This window comes from Drosophila hydei, unplaced genomic scaffold (genome assembly GCF_003285905.1).
Source record: "Drosophila hydei strain 15085-1641.00,03,60 unplaced genomic scaffold, DhydRS2 tig00000001-arrow-pilon, whole genome shotgun sequence".
Classification (NCBI taxonomy): Eukaryota; Metazoa; Arthropoda; class Insecta; order Diptera; family Drosophilidae; genus Drosophila; species Drosophila hydei.
Genome location: NW_022045643.1, coordinates 4,939,386 through 4,952,736, shown reverse-complemented (window position 1 = coordinate 4,952,736; position 13,351 = coordinate 4,939,386). Strand labels below are relative to the sequence as shown.

General features: G+C 39.0%; 3 protein-coding genes across 4 annotated transcripts; 2 read left to right on the top strand and 1 right to left on the bottom strand.

The window, feature by feature from the left end:
* Positions 1-1,166: 1,166 nt before the first annotated feature.
* LOC111605630 (coiled-coil domain-containing protein 13) lies at positions 1,167-3,558 on the bottom strand. Its single transcript, XM_023324283.2, has 3 exons — positions 1,961-3,558; positions 1,534-1,907; positions 1,167-1,473 (listed from the first exon to the last, which is right to left on the bottom strand). The coding sequence occupies exons 1-3, from the start codon at positions 3,413-3,415 to the stop codon at positions 1,260-1,262; spliced, it is 2,043 nt and encodes a 680-aa protein (XP_023180051.2). The 5' UTR covers positions 3,416-3,558; the 3' UTR covers positions 1,167-1,259.
* A 96-nt stretch (positions 3,559-3,654) lies between these two features.
* On the top strand, positions 3,655-4,995 carry LOC111605632 (coatomer subunit zeta-1). Its single transcript, XM_023324288.2, has 4 exons — positions 3,655-3,787; positions 3,852-4,219; positions 4,280-4,370; positions 4,707-4,995. The coding sequence occupies exons 1-4, from the start codon at positions 3,770-3,772 to the stop codon at positions 4,752-4,754; spliced, it is 525 nt and encodes a 174-aa protein (XP_023180056.1). The 5' UTR covers positions 3,655-3,769; the 3' UTR covers positions 4,755-4,995.
* A 1,466-nt stretch (positions 4,996-6,461) lies between these two features.
* Positions 6,462-12,921, top strand: LOC111605672 (guanine nucleotide-binding protein G(f) subunit alpha). Of its 2 annotated transcripts, none has more exons than XM_023324337.2 (5): positions 6,462-6,803; positions 10,787-10,981; positions 11,046-11,214; positions 11,926-12,023; positions 12,091-12,921. In XM_023324337.2, the coding sequence occupies exons 1-5, from the start codon at positions 6,781-6,783 to the stop codon at positions 12,797-12,799; spliced, it is 1,194 nt and encodes a 397-aa protein (XP_023180105.1). In that variant the 5' UTR covers positions 6,462-6,780; the 3' UTR covers positions 12,800-12,921. The 2 variants fall into 2 exon arrangements, with proteins under 2 accessions (XP_023180105.1, XP_023180106.1); XM_023324338.2 differs by lacking the exon at positions 6,462-6,803 and adding an exon at positions 8,538-8,893.
* Positions 12,922-13,351: the final 430 nt, after the last annotated feature.

The following is a 13,351-nucleotide window of genomic DNA, read 5'->3' as shown; positions in this document are numbered from 1 at the left end:
AGTATTTGTAAGCGATATTGAAAAACTAAATACTTGATACACAATAAAACAGTGAATGGAATAAACAATGCAGCATAGTTAGAATAATGTTCAGATCGGCAGCTATATACATATATATATATATATATATATATATGTGTGTGTAAATATGGCAAGCTAAAGTTGTGCTTTTTTAAAAAGCTTTGCGGCATTCAGATCAAAGTTGGATGCATATCCCTACAATTTTGTCAATTTAACTAGAAATCGTAACTGAAAAGGGATGAAATTATGCTCGTTGCATAAGCTAGAGCGCAGGTAGGCAAGTGATTGCGATTGATTTGCTCACCTGCTAGTGTTTTTTCTTACTCTTACTTCATTATAATACATAATATAAGCACTGGCAATTTGTTTTCGTTTCTAATAATTCTAGGGTATTTGAAATTGTTTCGTTTTACAAAATCCTTGAAGTGCCTTTAATTTGCTAAACGTGTTTTTTAGATAAACCATTTACTAGGCTTATCGTTCATCAATATACTAAACACACATATACATAGACTATATAAAATATATGACTAACGAATCGAAACGAATTTCAAGCAAGCCTAAATACCGATTGATACACAATTTGTTTTATTGAAATATATATAAATAAACTACATACAATATATGAATATTATATAAATATGTGATGGTGTTTATGGAGAAACTTTGTAATTGTTGTCATATAATATACACGCATAGTTTATAGCCAATAAATGGTATTACTCACACACACAGCTGCAAGTATGCAATAATTAACTAATATAAATATGAATATTCACACATAAACTTAAAGCATAAACAAGGCCACTTGCAATTGTACTATGAAATATGCCTAAATATTAAACAATTATATAATTAATACAACAAAAACAAAACAAACTTAACAAAAATCGAGTGAAGCAGCGCCAAAGGCTTCGTTTTCAATGTGTTACAAATAAAACTGCAAAATTACAAAAAAAAAAAACAATGTATATATGGGAGAGTTTAATGTGCGGATTTGCATGGAGTTGGAGTGAGATAATACCTTGCTCTACTGTACCGGGATTACGGTCCGTTGCAGTTACATTTTCCTATTTTATGCTGTAATCCCTTTACTATCAATTTTATTTATTATGCTGCCGCAAATCAAATAAAACTGAATTTGATTACATTTTTATCATTTCAATTTAATTCCGCCACATGGAACACGATATAAGAACTAAGGAAACAGAAATAAGACATTAAAACATTTCTGGTATTCAAGCGCTGTTAATAATGGGCAGCTCCAGCTGTCCTTCCGCTTTGTTAACTGTTTGGCTGACGTCGCCGCGAGAGCCAAGTATGGTGTCCAATATAATATTCTTGGAGTTAAGCATTGTCTCCTCGAAAAACTTAGCATCGGCGCGTTTCTCGACAGTCAAATACTCTAGCTTCTCGGTGAGCATGGTGATTTTCTCATTGGCCAGCTCCAATCTGTGAGGTAGTTGAAGTTATATTTATATTTCAAACAATGCCCTTTGCCATGACACTTACTGATTCTTCATATCTTCGATCTTGGGTTCGACACCCGCCACTGAGTTGAGCGAGCTAATCGATGAGCACTGTGACTGATTGTCAAAGGAAAAGGAATTAATCGAACCGGTTAGTGGGGTGCGTCCTAAAGCATTGGCGTACTCGGTTATACGTTGAGTGCGCTTCTTGCGATCCGTTTGCACGTCAAGGTCCTTCTCCAATTCACGTATTTTGGCTTCCATGCGAGCAATGCGTGTCTTCTGCTTGGCAATTACATCAATAGATGAGTCGTTCTTCACGCGCTCTGCTGCAAGGCGCTCATCCAAAGTTTTATTCAATAGCATCATCTGATTCTTTTCTACCTCTAGGGCATCCAATATGCCTACAAACTCCTCCTGCAAGAGTTTCATTAATTTTGTGCACGCGATAAATAATTTAATTTACCCACCTTACGAAATTCGCGACAGGAGAAGAGAAATCCGCCCGTGACGGCACGCAAATCTGTCTCCAGTTTCTTTACCATGTCCTGAAGACTTTGTATGTCGCAATCCTTCTGCTTCAGCACAGTTTCCAACTCCAGATTCATGCCGCTCAACTCCTCCATCTGACGCTTGGCAGTGTCGCGTTCCTCACCCATGCGCAGAACATCAATTCGCATATCCTCCAAACGGGTTTCATATTGAATTCGCTGACGATTTAACTTATCGTTCATGGTGTTGGCATTCACGCCATTGCAATCGGACATTTCCTCCAGTTCGTTTAAGCGTGTCTTGTATTTGAGCATGTCCTCATTGAGAGTCTTGTTGCGCACCTTAAGTGCCAGATTGCGGCTGCGCTGCTCGTCCAGCTGTGTCTGCAGTGCCGCGATCTCCTTCTCCATTGTTTCAACTTTGGCCCTGTGCAAGATCTCGCTTTTGCGCACGCCCGGTGTAAAGCGATCAAAAGTGGCTCCACCAGCGTCCCCGGCACCCAGGCTGACACTGGAGCTATTTCTACCCGGAGAATGGAGAGCCTTCACGCCGCGTGGCGTCAATTTCAGGCTGGTGGTGCTGCCTATTTCCAGATCCGAACCGAGTGGTAACGGCATAAAGTCAGCACGCTCGCCGGCACCACTCTCATAGGAATCCAGGCGTGCTTTGAGCTCTTGCAGCTTCTGTTGCAATGACAAAATTTGTTGGGCACGACCTCGCCAGTTTGCCTGATTCAGATTATTGGATAATATATTGACGTTGACAGCCTCCCCAACCTCGTGCTGCAAACATTTGTGTGCCAGCTTCAGCTGGTTCTGCAGCTCGGTATTTTTGTTGCGTGTCTCGAAGAGCTTCTGCTGCATGCTATTAATCTTTGCCTGTAGCTCCTCCGTGGCAGTGCCCTTTTTGAGTTGCTCGCCGTTCTGCAGCAACTTCTCTTCATTGGCCTTTACTTCCTTTTCCAACTTCTCGATTTGAACATCTTTCTTGTTAATGCGATTCTTGTACTGCTCCAATTCTGCGCGCATTTGCCGATTCTTTTTGCTTAGCTCTAATATTTTGGTACCTGCTATGGAGGAATTGCAGCGCAACTCGTCGATGGGCACTGAATTGAGAACTTCATTCAGAGAGTCTACCGAGCGCTTGAGAGCTGAGATCTCTTGGTTTTTGTCTGTTATGGTCTTGGACAGCGTTTGGTTCTCTTGCTCAAACTCCAGAAGCTTCTTGCGCAGCTTCTTTCCCTCAGCCTTCAGAGGCTTCGGTCTAACAGCTGCCGTACTTACGACTACATGGCAATCGGCTTTTGTATGTTCGTGCTTGCGTCGCGAGGGCTTGCGAGTCCCGACAAGCCCAATGTCCTCTTTAGTTTTCTTTACTTCTTTTGAAAAATCTTTGAACTCTTGATATGCGCCGTTATCTGGCGAAATATCCATTACCTCGAGATATCAACAAAATATAATTCAGTGGAGATGATAAATTTCGTTTGCAAGCTCGTAAAAGTGTTTGTGTGTGCGTGTTTTAATTTCACAATTTAGTAAGATATAGGTTCAATAATATTTTTGATAATTATGTTCGGCCACATAGCATTTGAGGAAAAGCAAACAAGCCATACTACAATTTCAATAACCGTTAAGCTGTCAAAACGATAACAAACTCAAGTTAACAGCAAAACAAAAGCATAACATAACTAGCGCTCGATAACTCAACAGCTGTCATTTATCGAATACGCCAACCAGTGTTGGGTAAGGCGTAGCAATCGTGAAGAATTGTGTGTTGCTGGCAACAAGATGGACGGATTCATGATGGTAATTGTAAATTTAAATGTTTACTACAAGCTTAAATAAACTTTACCACTCTTTTATTATGTAGGATATTATTAAGGGCATGTGCATTATGGATAATGACGGCAACCGCATACTGGCTAAGTACTATGACAAAAACATACTGTCCACGTTGAAGGAGCAGAAGGCGTTCGAGAAAAATTTGTTTAACAAGACGCACCGCTCCAACACTGAAATCATCATGCTCGACGGTCTGACGTGTGTTTACAAAAGCAACGTGGACTTATTTTTCTACGTGATGGGCAATGCGTACGAAAACGAGCTGATATTGCTGTCGGTATTAAACTGTTTGTATGACTCCATAAGCCTCATCCTCAAGAAGAATGTTGAGAAGCGCCTGGTGCTGGATAACCTGGAGATCATTATGTTGGCATTTGATGAGATCTGCGATGGCGGGTAAGTAGCTATTTGGACAGCTATACATAAGATGCGATTTATGTGCATTCTCTTTTTCAGCATGATTCTGGATGCGGATCCATCGTCTGTGGTGAAACGTGTCGATCTACGCAACGACGATATTCCGATTGCCGAACAGACCGTGGCTCAGGTAACTAACACACTAAATGGTCTATTTTGGTAGCACTATCACAAACAGTTTCCTAATTCAACTCTATGAACAAAAGCTAGACATATCAAATGCTCGCTCTATCAAGTTAAAATTATATGTATTTATAGCTTTGAAGCACATATATATAATATTATTTTATGTTATTTTATTTAAAAAATTATCTTTGACGTTAAACGTTTTGTCCTATTAGTTGTATTCCTTTCGTATGATTATAATAAATGTGTAGTATTGGCTCATTGGCATTATGCATTTTCTTTCTTTTGTAATTTGAACAAATGCATTAGTTAATTGCTTTCTGATGTTTTTCTATTTCAGGTTTTGCAATCGGCGCGCGAGCAGCTCAAATGGTCCATACTGAAATGAGGTCGGGTCGGTCGCAAGCGAAACCAGAATCAGTAATACTGTCAATACATTCGATTTATATCTATTAAATTTCGCCTAGAGTGTAATATACATATATATATATCTATATTTAACTAGAGACAATGTCGCTTGTTTCATATATCGTTTGCTGTATGCCAATGTACAATATAAAATACAAGCACTTCAAAAGACTACGAGTAAGCTGTAAAATGGTAATTAACAATAAAGTTTTCTAAATGTATTAGTCGTAGACAGTCTATTGTGTATGAGAAGTCGAATACCCTGTACATACAATGTCTATTGTACAACAATAAACAATAGTTGAATACAGTTTTGAAGTGTGGGCCGTAAAGTGTAGCAAAGGCGTAACTTAATCGAAGTTAATGATGTTCATTATAGTTCGATTAGGGTATATGTATAATCTCAACATCTTTATAATGCGCTCTATAAACTGAACTCTTCTAATTTTAGACGACGCAGAAAGTGTTTGTATGGTAAACTGTGGCTTATCACTTACATGGAAGATGTCTAGAATAAAATGAAGTAAATCGATTGTAGGAATGGTCAGTAAATAGGTTTAGAATTTGCCAATCCGTTTATTGACTGGGATTTAGTTATGGAACTTATATTTTCCGATTGCAAAAGGTACTTTAGACTTATAAAACACTTATTTATTTTTTTTTTGGCTTGCACTAGCTGCACGTACTTATATAGTTATATTGCGTAGCAGTTTTTGTTAGCAGTATTAAGAAATGAGGAGATTTACCTCAATGACCTGGTGATTCAATTGTTGTTTATATTGTTGCTATCATTCAACGCCAGCTCCATACATCATCTAACCCGCGTTCATGTATCGCAAACGTGTAAGTAAACTCTTTAATCAAATGATTGTCAACATTGCAAAAATTCCGATTTGCCCCACTCCAAACAGCGGAGTTCCCGCCGCTGGGGTAGATAGATAATCAACGCCTTGTTTTGTCGCCTGTTTGTCAAATTAGACATAAACAGGAGCGAGAGGCAAAATAGAGCTTTATCAGATACATGCGGCTGCAGCCTGATACGGATACATCATATATAATACACACACACACTCACACCTGTAATATTCCCTTTTGGCAGCTGTCACATATTATGGATTGCTTAGATCACGTTTCCTATTTGCTCCTATGCCATATTTAGAACCCACGTAACCTGCTGATTACGTGACTTTTCTCAGTTTTTTTTCAGTTTTTCTTTTTTTTTGCCAAGGGGCTCGCCAAATAGTATAACAATTAAAATGAGTGTATTTTTATTAACTTAAATACACAGCTTTAGCTACTTAACGGCATAAATGAAAATTATGTTAGGTTAGGTTTGCTACAGATTTTACTCTAAAGCCGTTATCCCAATGAATTCGATAAGCGATTGGTATAGCCGGACAGAGATAATGAAAAGGATAAAAGTAAATCAAAGGATAATCTAAAAGAGAAGAAAGGGAAGTGAATGGCAAAGAAACAAAATACGCACCAGATAATTAAAAGGCAAAAGATTTAGAGAAGGTAAAAGTAGAAATATAATATATAATATATAATAAATAATAGATAATGCAAATTCCTTATCCGACCCCCTAGGTAATTTTGCTACCTAACCAGTTTGGAAACGAAATTACTGATTATGATAATTTGCTTGTTTTTGTATATATACACAAAGTTGTTGACTTTTCAAGAGTTCTTGGATGACGGTATGCACTGAGTGCTTTATCAAAAAGCGATTAGCGCCATGTTCGCCTCCCCAAACTCTTTTGGCCAAGATTCAAATCGCTCAAATTTATGGCAGCGCCTCAAATCAGATTTATATAACATAAATTCATGGTTATAGAACGTAGGATCCGGTCATGTTGCTCATTTAGCCTTTTGAATAGCTGAGTAATTGGTGTTTGGCACTGAACGCAGTTAAATCGTTATTTTTCTTCGCGAGTTTCTGGCGAATCCTCGAGCTGATCTACCAATTCAGATTGTCAAGTGAAGGAGCCAATTGATACTGGGAAATGAATGGCGACTTGTTTTTCGGGTTTGTATGGTTATTGATAATTGAACTTCAGACCAAATTGTTGGCATTCCAAGCATTACTTGGTAATTATCTATACTTAACTAGACTTGTGAATTAATCAAATTATTGTGAAATTTAATTTGAGGCAACGATAAGCAGCAGGAGGTTACAATTCCGTGTCAATTTATTAGTTTTCTACACTCATTTGAGGGAATATCAACGATATCGATCTACAAAATATATATAGATGTTACTCAATTTTTCATATTATGCTGAGTAAACGGTTAAATTTTAGTTTTTGTACAAGTTTCTTCATCATTCGAGACTTTAGCAGTCCTTATGTTATCTTATGTGTCAGGGCATTTACTCTTCGGTACATATTTCATTCTTGCTTTTATTTCTTAGTCACCTGAGAAGGTTTACGAATGAAAATCGTATCCATGACTGGGCACGTTTGGGTATCGTGCGAAAACCATAAAGATTTTATGATTTGAAGGAAATTTTTTCGCAAATAGATAATAATTGCTTCATTCGCCCAGCCCCAAATATTTGACAGATTTCCATTCCAGACAAGCAAACAAATAAAGTCATATACCAATTGCGATATTGATATCAAACCCAATCACAGTGAGCATTCACTGGGCAATTAAAGAGTTGAGCGGCTGACCTTGCCCCCATGACTTGGATACCCCCTTCTGTCCCAAGTGGTCGAATGATAGCTGAGTTAACCAGCCACTTGTATTGAGTTCAACGATTTGTTGTCTGAAGAGCGAAACAACAAACAAACAATGATCAGTCTGAGTACATTTTCGGGTGGCATTGAGTCTGCCATTGACATTCATCATTCAACAGACATTGTAATCGCCCCTGAACCAAGAGCAGTTGGTTACACATACGCACCGTTGGCTGGCAACAGGTTCTCAGTGGTGGTCATAAACTATCCCATCTTATGCAGGTTAGTGATGGCAGAGCCCTCTTAGTCGGCCGATTAATTACACAGCAACAATCGACAAACACTAATCGACTGATATGCACGATATCACGAGCTGGTAACAGCTTTTGGGGATGGTATTTTAATTACATGTACTTTCAAGTGTTTCGATACTGTTGTTGTTGCTGTTGGTGTTGCTGTTTTTGTGTACCCACAAATATAAAGCTGCTTGCAAGCCATTTAATCATATATAGTGCAAATGTAAACACTAGACACTGAGTATCAGACAACAACAATTCATCAATTTGCCAGCGCCTCATTTCCGTACGTAATTCGTGTAATCCAAGCGGTTCGAGTGCATCTGCATATAACTCACGTCCACCAGGTAGAATTCCATTGGCAAGTGGGCTAACAATGTGAGTGGTAAGTGGGCCAGGGCTTAGACAAACACTGTCCTGCAATGTCAAAGCTAACGACTGAAACAATGTGATCAGGTTTGTCTCTAATTTATGATCTACTCTGTAAAGAAAGATGATCAAATGATGATGATGTTGTTGTTGTTCTTCTTGTTGTTAGCCCACAAATGGCAGGCGTGATTATAGTTGGCTAAACTCTCGTGATCTGCTTCCGCTCTCTCTCTTTCTATATCGTTCTCCCTCTCTCCTGTTCGCTACCTCTATCGATAAAGCCGCTCAACTCTCGCCCTCCCAGATAGTGTCCAATATATATGTGTATAAATTGCCTGGCTATCTTATCGTAGCTATTGTACATTCTCACTTCGTACAAGCAATTAACAAACGATTGCAGTTCGTCCACACGGCGCAGGGTTCGGGATAGGTATTTAAGAAAAAAGCCCATTCGCTCGGCGTTCCAGTACTGTGACACCACAAAAGAACGTTAGACGTGTCGTGCGGAGCTCTTTAACTGAAAGTGAAATAAAAAGTCTAGCTAAATGGACAGCTATTTGAAGATCATCCGTCGAGTGCTATCAAAACAAAGCCCAACTCTGGCATAAACATAAACTGTAAACAAGCTAAAGAATTCAAAGTATTCAAGTGAACTGTGTGCCAAGAGAAGAAAAAACAGTACAAACAAATAAAATTACAACAAAGCAAACAAGAAAAGCTAAAGAAACCTAAGCAATCAAGATTGAAGAAACATTAACCAACATGAAACTGAGGTGAGAAAACTTGCCATTTTGACCAAGGTTTGATAAGCTTCAACTACTTTTACTAGGAAATCCATTGAAATTAAATTTTAAATTTCATTAGATCTGCAATAACTAAGCTAATATATATTGTATCAGCGTGATAAGTCAAATAAGCTATCGACCCTATCAGCTGAAAGTAATTTATCAGTTCGTAAACCCACCTACATACATAAGTAGTTCATAATTGGTAAAGGTCTTCGCGTGGCTTATTACATTATTACTTTTTTTATGATGATGCAACTCTTTAAATATATTACATATAGTAAAGTTCGTTATATTTGATCTTACTTGCAATAGACGTGAAGTATTTCTGAAGCAATTTGAAGCTGTTTTTTTTTCGATTTATTACAAAGCTGAAATTTTGGAATTATCTTCCTCCAATATCTAGCTTAAAGAATAAAGTGTATAAAACTGAAATATGGAAGCACAAAGAATAGATAACGCTAGTATCTCAAGTTTCCAGACTGATGTCTATGAAGTAAAACAATTTGCCTTGCAGTTAACAATTAAAATACTTTAAGCGACCTTCAGTACTATAAATATTTGTAATATCCAAGTTTATTTTATTGGCTCATGAAAATAGTGAAGTAAACTGTACAGTTTCTTAATTTATATAGTTTTTTAGATTAGCACATGACTTGGTCAGTTGGGTTAATAAGGAACCAAACTCGGCTGCTGATAGCCGAATAATAACTCTGTTGCTAGGCTCAACTGTTGTAATGGAGTTCAACGGACAGTAATTGTAATTATAGTCATAAATGTGAGGCCAGCGAAAATCAAGAAAACAACTAATTCCGAGCTGTAAAGATAAACGAGAAATAGCTGGGCTGAGTCATCGTGTGTTACATTGGGCATAGTCCATTGAATGAATGGGGGATAGGTTATGGTTCCGTTTAAATAATAAACATAGAACACGGCCGGACAGATAGACAGGCAGACTTCCCGTTAAAAAGACATGCCCAAAAGCTGGAGTCATCACTATCAATAATAATATTATTTGGAGCACTAGGCGCGAGCTGAGCGCCGTCAATAAAATTGATGCCAGTTGCCTGATAAGTTTTATGCTATCGCAAGTTTTGGTGGGGCGCCCGACACCTGATAACAGCCTTCTTAAAGGCGCGTCCAGTGGGTTGTTGCAGTTAACCAGCCATTGGCAATCGCAACAACAAGTCTCACGATTTCTTTTCTTTTCTATTTCTTTTTGACAATCACCAATTAAAATTGACGTTATAAATTCTGCACAAAGCCTAGCAATTAACTCATTTATTTTGTGAATGATTTCCCAATGGTACAACAAATTATCCAGTGCAAAGTGTAGCAATAGCAGCCCCAGACTTTGCTCCACATATCATTGGTAATTATGGCTTGTGTCTAGGTTAAGTGGTTGGTGTCTCTGATAAGAAGACACGACACGTGTCTTCTCTGGCCGATCTTGGCTCGATCAGCGGCCCAATTAGCAGCGCAAATAACTATTTGCAGGTAATTAATGTTTGTACTCGCTGAAATTGCCAATTGCTGTAGCATCCAGAAACAAGCAGCCAACCAGAGACCGACCGACACAGCAAGACAGCCAGACAAGCTTTCCTTTTTTATGACTGTATAGCAATCGGTGTTCGGTTTTATCTATTGCGTATTCTGTATCTATAGCGAGTGGGTAGATGTGTGTGTGTTGCTTTTAATTAAACATACATCAGAGCTAAATAAATGTGTGCTCTTTAATTTAGCAAAAGCGTATCGAGATTGCAAACATTCGCCCATTTCTATAAATAGATAATTAGACCTTGCGCGTATTTTCTTTGGAAGTCACTACAAGCGAGATCTATGTAAGTAAATATTTCATTTTCCATTCTGTTTGCATTGCAGACTTTTGCGCTGTTTGCGCAATCCGAAGCAGTCGGCGCGGCCGAAGGAGGAAGTGCATCATCAGATGATCAAAGATATGTCCTCGAACTTCAAGGATACGATGGTCAAGATTCTGCTGCTCGGCACCGCCGAGTCGGGCAAGACAACGATCATTAAGCAAATGCGCATACTACATATCAATGGATTCACAGATGAGTAAGTGAAGCCTAACTCTGACCCAGCCAAGTGAACGGTTGCTATAACGTCCTTTCTACTTTAGTGAACGTCGTGAAAAGATACCCGAGATCTATCAGAACATCCATGACTCCATAAAGCAGCTGGTGCTGCAGATGCAGCCGCTGAGCTTGCGTTTCGGCAGCGTCACGAGCGAACGCAGTGCACACTATATCCTGTCCCTGCCAGCCGAGGCGCCGGAGTACTTTACAGAGGTGAGTGACAGCCATTGACAAACACAAACTGAATGACGACAGTTCAATAATCCCGCCTAAAGCTAACAGCTCTGCCAGTATCTTATCCTACGCAACACACTTCAAACGCTGTCGCAGTTAGAAATTTGTTATTTCTTGAGCTCTACAATCAAAGAAAAGTGATATTTAATACACTCGAAACTTGCGTCAAAGCGGCACGTTTCGACCGCAAAAAACACAGATACTCGTTCCATCAACAGCAGATATCTCCTCTTTCTATTCACATTTCCATGTACATATGTCCAAATGTATATACATATATAAGATCGAGGAGCAACTCGTAGAACGGCCGCCATTTGTTATCTGCCAAAGCGATTTGATTGATTGCAATGCCATTAACTTAACGAGTTGTCTCAAAACTTTCCTACAGCTGTTTCTTTTTTGTTTTTCTTTTTTTTCATTAAACACTTCCTGAGGGGAAAGATCGGCTAAAAGTGTGAAAGTCTAGAACAAATTAGTCACTTTTTGGGCAGCCGGTCAATCAATCTATATAGCCAGTGCCACCAAAAGCGGGCAATCGATAAACATAGATCGATAAGATAAATGCTAGTCATACTAGTCATTCAGTAAGCTGTCGCATTCCGATTTTAGGTTTTCTCCCCTTCTCTAAAAACAAGTGAATCACAATCACAACAGAAACTGATTTAACATTATCTTCTACGCTTATTGCAGGAGTACTGTGACCATGTTGTGACACTCTGGAATGATGTGGGCATACGCGCCTGCTATGATCGCTCGAATGAGTTCCCGCTGCTGGACAGTGCCAAATAGTAAGTCCTTTAAGCCAATTCTCAAACAGGACATTGTATTAATAGTAACTTTTCGCTATCTCTGCAGCTTTCTTGATAACTTTGCGAGAATATGTGAGGAAGAATATATACCCAGCACTGAGGACATATTGCACAGCAGAAAGGTAACCACAGGCATCTCGAAAATCACCTTCCGCGTGCCCATACCGAAGAGTCTGGGCGGTGGAGAGCAGGAGTTTCGCATGTATGATGTGGGCGGTCAGCGGGACGAGCGAAACAAGTGGATTCAAGTGTTTGAAGGCATTCAGGCCGTGCTGTTTCTCATTTCCTGCAGTGAATTCGATCAGAATCTACGGGAGGATCCCAAACAGAATCGCCTGCAAGAGGCGCTTAATTTGTTCCGCGCCGTTTGGCAGAATCGCTTTCTCGCCTCCGCCGGCCTCATTGTCTTCCTCAACAAGTATGATATTATGGAGCGCAAAATACGCGCCGGCAAGCATATAGCCGATTATTTTCCGGAATTCGACGAGTTCAGCAAACGGCCACAACAGCAACAGAGCTGTTTCGATGAGTGCGACTGGACGAAAATGTTCATCAAGCAAAAGATGATTGACATCACCCACGAGCAGTTCAAGCGCAACTCCCGCAACCAATGCGACTTCAGCTATTCGGAAAGAGAGTGCTATTACCATTTCACTGTTGCCACCGACACTCGTTGCATTCGCGACGTCTTCAGCGATGTGCAGCAAATGATTTTGTCCGAAAACATAAACGTGGCCGGCTCTTCACTCTTCTAGTGAGCAAATAATTCTCAGTAAAGAGTTTCCTTTACCATCTGTGATTTTGTATGCTATAATTAATAATGTAAGCAACTTATTCATATATAACTGTTAAATTGCAAATTATATTTGTAGCAGCTTTAAACATATTTATAAATTATTTATAAGAAAATACAGAAAAAAACAACCACTCAGACAAAAGAAACCAGTATCGTTTTTATATTTAAATAATAGTGCTGTAAAAGTGCACAAATAGCTCGCTTCAGAGTTTTGCAACACCAAATGAAGAGGCACGAGTTTCTGGTTAACTGCGATAACCAAAACACGACTTATCGATTAGAATATTTCGCGGCAATTTGAATTTTATGATTGCACGTGAATTAATTGGTTTGATAGTATTCCTTATTGAAAACAAGTGAGCCTTTATATTGGCTATTTCTTTAATTAGTTCAATTATGAAAATATAAAAGATTATTTGGAAAATATTTAAAAATACAACATCAGTCAGGCGAACTCTGCTGACCACGCAAGCATTTTCAAGCCTAACTTATTGTACTTTAAGTTAGCGAT

What these genes read in the sequence shown, in the direction of transcription:
- LOC111605672 (XM_023324337.2), top strand. Translation starts at nt 6,781, where the DNA reads ATGAATGGCGACTTGTTTTTCGG. An exon ending in AATGGCGACTTGTTTTTCGG is followed by an intron (nt 6,804 to 10,786) that starts GTTTGTATGGTT and finishes TTTGCATTGCAG; the next exon opens with ACTTTTGCGCTGTTTGCGCA. An exon ending in CGCCGGAGTACTTTACAGAG is followed by an intron (nt 11,215 to 11,925) that starts GTGAGTGACAGC and finishes CGCTTATTGCAG; the next exon opens with GAGTACTGTGACCATGTTGT.
- LOC111605630 (XM_023324283.2), bottom strand. Translation starts at nt 3,415, where the DNA reads ATGGATATTTCGCCAGATAACGGCGCATATCAAGAGTTCAAAGATTTT. An exon ending in CCTGTCGCGAATTTCGTAAG is followed by an intron (nt 1,908 to 1,960) that starts GTGGGTAAATTA and finishes AAACTCTTGCAG; the next exon opens with GAGGAGTTTGTAGGCATATT. An exon ending in ATCGAAGATATGAAGAATCA is followed by an intron (nt 1,474 to 1,533) that starts GTAAGTGTCATG and finishes ACTACCTCACAG; the next exon opens with ATTGGAGCTGGCCAATGAGA.
- LOC111605632 (XM_023324288.2), top strand. An exon ending in GATGAGATCTGCGATGGCGG is followed by an intron (nt 4,220 to 4,279) that starts GTAAGTAGCTAT and finishes TCTCTTTTTCAG; the next exon opens with CATGATTCTGGATGCGGATC. An exon ending in CCGAACAGACCGTGGCTCAG is followed by an intron (nt 4,371 to 4,706) that starts GTAACTAACACA and finishes TTTCTATTTCAG; the next exon opens with GTTTTGCAATCGGCGCGCGA.